General features: G+C 41.1%; 1 protein-coding gene across 1 annotated transcript; it reads right to left on the reverse strand.

Moving 5' to 3' along the window:
- Positions 1-930: 930 nt before the first annotated feature.
- Positions 931-4,440, reverse strand: LOC134637605 (GTPase IMAP family member 9-like). The gene is made up of 2 exons (XM_065471785.1): positions 4,434-4,440; positions 931-1,847 (listed from the first exon to the last, which is right to left on the reverse strand). Exons 1-2 carry the CDS (start codon positions 4,438-4,440, stop codon positions 931-933), a joined length of 924 nt encoding a protein of 307 aa, XP_065327857.1.
- Between the last annotated feature and the right edge of the window lie 429 nt (positions 4,441-4,869).

The raw sequence follows: 4,869 nt of genomic DNA on the forward strand, positions 1-4,869 counted from the left end.
GCCAGGTTTCTGATAATATAGGAATATTAGTATCTAACTCTTTCATCCAAATTTTCACAAAATCAAGTTTGGGAAGAAGACTTCTGACATTTAAATGCGTGATACCAAGACCTGTTCGAGTTTTAAAATCACAAGGAGTATTTAAACATTTGCAATCTGGACCGGGATTAGGTTGCACATTTCCAGATAAAAGAAGCAGAAGAACAATAAAACATTTTCTTTTCACAGATTTTTTTTGTAGGATTACAGACTGATTTCTCTTAGTACCCAATCTCTTTGGGGGGTGAGAGAATTGGGAAATAAACCAGTGATATGGAATAAATAAATCAATCAGTTAAATCAGTTGGAATGAGATCTCTGCTGATGATCACGTTTTGATTACAATTATTATTATGCATACAGTGTTGACTCATGAATAAATACAGTACATTTTCTAATAAGTGAAAAAATAAAAGGATATAACAGCATCAATACAAAGTGAAAATTACCAACAAAACAACAGTTAAACCAATTTTCTTTAGTCTTTTGAAACATTTATGGAGGCACAGTTTTTATTCTATCTGAAAAGAATAATTCGGTGCTCCTACTTCTGATTGAAAACAGACCTAAAACAGCGTTTTTAATAATCTGAAAGCTTAAACATTTACCCGTAGCGTTATTATTTGAATAGGGATACCACTCCTCCTTTGACAGCAAAGGAAAACAACTTTCATTATTAATGTGTTTGATTCATGCATATACAGTAATAATCTGACCTTTTGATTATTTTCGATTGAAGAGTTCAGGAACATCTCAATAATCACTTCATCAACATTCATGATAAACAAACATCTGAGTAAACGTGATTCAGTAAAAACACACGATGTGATAATAACCTCACTGTTGATCTTCATGTTAAGCTGACTTTAATGAGTCACAGCTAAATGAATTTCACTGTATAGGACATGCACCGCTTTTCACGGCCACAACTGTAGCTCCAGCTACAGCTCCCACTACAGCTCCCACTGCAGCTCCAACTGGGCCTCCTACAGCTCCAACACCTGCTCCAATAGCAACTTCAACAGCAAGTCCAACGCCAGCTCCCAGACCAATACCAGGAATTGCTCCAGCAGCAGCCACAACGGCCTGGATGAACCAGTTTTCTTTCTCTGCCAGTCTCCGTGCTTCCTGGGGTGTCATGCCTGGATTTTCGCTCAGAAGTCGGTCCATCTCCTCTTTTATGGCTTTCTCTGCCTCCAGGAATTTTTCATTGGTGTAGCAGCTTCCTCCGTTTCTCTGAACCATTGTGTTGATCTTCTCCAGCAGCTCTCTGACCTGAGCGGGATCTTTCTTTCTGTTGTTAAAAACATGATATCTTCTCTGACACTGATCGAGGAAGTCATTGAGAGCTTTACTTTTATGGATAAATGTTTCTATGTTCATGTCATCGGCCTCCAGATTGTCTCCATGTGTGAACAAGGCCATGGTGTATTGTGCTGCTGTTTCTCCAAACACCTTCTGAAGGATTTTCACTGTTTCTTGTTCTTCTTTTGTGAATCTGCCAGCCTGGAGCACAACCAGGAACACATGAGGACCAGGAGCAACAAAAGAGATTGATCTAGCGATCTCTCTTTTCACCTCCTTTTCAGTTTTGCTGGTGTCAAACAGACCCGGAGTATCAATGACAGCCAGCGCGTGACCACCAAATTCTCCCATTTCCTTTTGGCACTCTAACGTTACTGTGGAAGGAGATGTTGTGGATATAAAAGTTCTTGTTCCTAAGATGGTGTTTCCTGCTGCGCTCTTCCCAACTCCAGTTTTCCCAACAAGGACTATCCGGAACTCGGGTTCTTCCTCTTCTTCATCATCTGCCAGACAATATTAAAAACATGACGCTGATGTTAATGTTGATCAGACGTGTACATTTGACATTTTCGTTCCATTTTCCTTTGGAAGGAAATGTTTTTTTTAAACATCAAACTCTAAAAAGTATGCTTTAGTTATCTGGAGCCTAAACATTGAGCTGACAGTACCAGGCTGCTGAGATGGATGAAGGAGAAGCAAAACCTTGCAAGTGTGATGAATTTTGCAAGAAAGAACTGCAAGAAAATTGTATTAATAAGAACTTTTAAAACAGAAGTTACACAGATTTTACAGGAAGCAGAGGGTCTGTTTTACGTGTGGGCCAATCCATCTAAAATCAGCCTGTTTTTACAACATTAACATGTTAAAATGTTTAATAACTGGATATTTACAATATGAAAAAGTCCAGCAGTCCGATATTTCAGCACACACTAATTAAAAAAAACCCATCAAAAAAACAAAAACAATTAAAGCTGCAAGCAGCGATACGACGGCCCTCGCACCCCAGCACGTCAAGCCAAGCCAAACACCTAAAGCCAGTGCGTCCGATCTGATGTCACACTGATGGAATTCATGCATTTAACCACCAGTTAACATTTCATCTAATTCAACCATTATTATAGTCGTCCCACTAGGTGGCGCTCTAACCATTAATGACAAATGGCATAACAAACATTTCCGAGCTCGAGTCTCATCACGCCTGCGACCTTTGGGAGAGATTGGACATTGTGTTTTTGAGTGACAGCAGATTACTGCATTTCGGCGAGTGATTGAAACTCCACGTGCCGCCATGACCACCCCGTTTCCCTGAACGTAAAAAGCTTCACAATTTAACATCACAAAGGTCTTTAGATTCCACACACTGGAGATCGCGTAGATCTAATGAAATCCCTTGGAGGAGTTCGTCAAAGAACGGTGCCTGGAAAGAAGGGAAATTGTCGCCAAAATTACACATTCATTTCAAAATGGCTGACTTCCTGTTGGATTTGGGATTTTGCTCCAAGAGACTTTTTTGTACATCTTGATATCTCCAATAAGCTCACCAGGTTTCAGACTTATAGATAAAACACAGAGCAGGGGCTGTTGTTTTGAAAATTTGTAGGGGGCGCTGTGGAGCCAATTTGCGGTATTCAATGAAAATGGTAAAATAACAAGAAAGCGCTCATCACATTGGAGGTGTGCGCCAAATTTCAAGACATTTTAAACTTCCCAAGCCCCTCAATAGCCACTTCAATGGTCATGGTGAACTGCGTTGCCACCAGGGTGCGCCGTTCAGTTTAAAGTCACAATTATCTCACTGAAGCATCACGAGGGACTGATGGTGATATTCACCGCTTTGGAAGTGGCCACGATGAACCTGTGAAAATCAGTGCAACAAAATGAAAGACATGACATTTCCTGGTGCCACAAGGTGGCGCTCTACGTATTCTTGACAATGGGCACATCAATCTGTTCAGGGCGGGTCTGACATCATGCCTTTAAAGTCTGGTACTGATCAGACTGGATTTCATTGAGTTATACTAATTTGTTTCTTCATGGCGAGACATCAATGTTCGCCATGCTGCTGGGGTCACACCCTTTTGTGAAAAGTCACAGTTTTCACTGTAACCCAAGACCAACTGCTTAAGGCTTTCCTGGAGAAATTTGAGGCTGCAGATGTCAACCATCACTATACTGTACTCCAAAGTGTAAAACATGACATTTCCTGCTCCCACTAGGTGGCGCTGTCCCTGGTGTCAAATGTGGCAGTCGAAATCTGTTCAGGGGTGGAGCCTTATCATATGTGTGCTCTTTGGTCCACGTCGGACCATGTATGAGGGAATGAGAGACAATAAGATTTTCATGGCGAGTCATCGAAATTCGCCGTGGCGCCACGGCCTCACCGTATCGTGAAAACTCAAAAGCTCCGCAATTTAACATGGCCCAGGTGTGTAGTTCACACTGATCAAATATAAAGCTTATACGACCAAATCCCAAGGAGGAGTTCGAAAAAGTTCGAGGCATGGAAATGGCAAAATTAGAGCCAAAATGTCACTTTCACCTCTAAATTGCGGACTTCCTGTTGGGTTTGCGTCAATGGTCCCACAGACTTTTTTGTTCGTCTTGGCATGGTACACATGTGTGCCAGATTTCATACATGTAGCTCAAATGATGTGTTCGTAGGGCTGCATTTAAAAAGGCATAGGTGGCGCTACAGAGCCATTTCCTAATGCTCATATGTAAAACCTTTAAAATACAAAATTGTTCAGCAGACCTGGCATGTGTGCAAAATTTCATGAGTTTTTGAGCATGTTAAAGCCCTCAAAAAGGCAATTCATTTCAATGAAAAATAATAATAATAATAATAATAATAATAATTAATGCTGCAAGCAGCGATATGAGGGCCCTCGCACCCCAGCATGTCGAGCCAAGCCCAACATCTAAAAACCAGCGCTTCAGATCTGATGTCACATTGATGGAATTCATGCATTTATCCACCAGCTTAAATTTTATGTCATTCAACTATTATTATAGTCATCCCACTAGGTGGCGCTCTAACCATTACTGACAAATGGCATAATAAACATTTCCGAGCTCGAGTCTCATCACACCTGCCATCTTTGGGAGAGATTGGACATTTTGTTTTTGAGTGACAGCAGATTACTGCTTTTTGGCGAGGGATTGAAACTCCACGTGCCGCCATGACCACCCCGTTTCCCTGAACGTAAAAAGCTTCGCAATTTAACATCACAAAGGTCTTTAGATTCAACACACTGGAGATTGGGTCAATATGATGAAATCCCTTGGAGGAGTTCGTCAAAGAACGGTGCCTGAAAAGTAGCGAAATTGTCGCCAAAATTACACATTAATTTCAAAATGGCTGACTTCCTGTTGGATTTGGGATATTGCTCCAAGAGACTTTTTTGTACATCTTGATATCTTCCATAAGCCTACCAGGTTTCAGACTCATAGATAAAACACAGAGCAGGGGCTGTTGTTTTGAAATTTTGTAGGGGGCGCTGTGGAGCCATTTTGGGCTATTCAATG

This window comes from Pelmatolapia mariae, linkage group LG10_11, assembly GCF_036321145.2.
Source record: "Pelmatolapia mariae isolate MD_Pm_ZW linkage group LG10_11, Pm_UMD_F_2, whole genome shotgun sequence".
Classification (NCBI taxonomy): domain Eukaryota; kingdom Metazoa; phylum Chordata; class Actinopteri; order Cichliformes; family Cichlidae; genus Pelmatolapia; species Pelmatolapia mariae.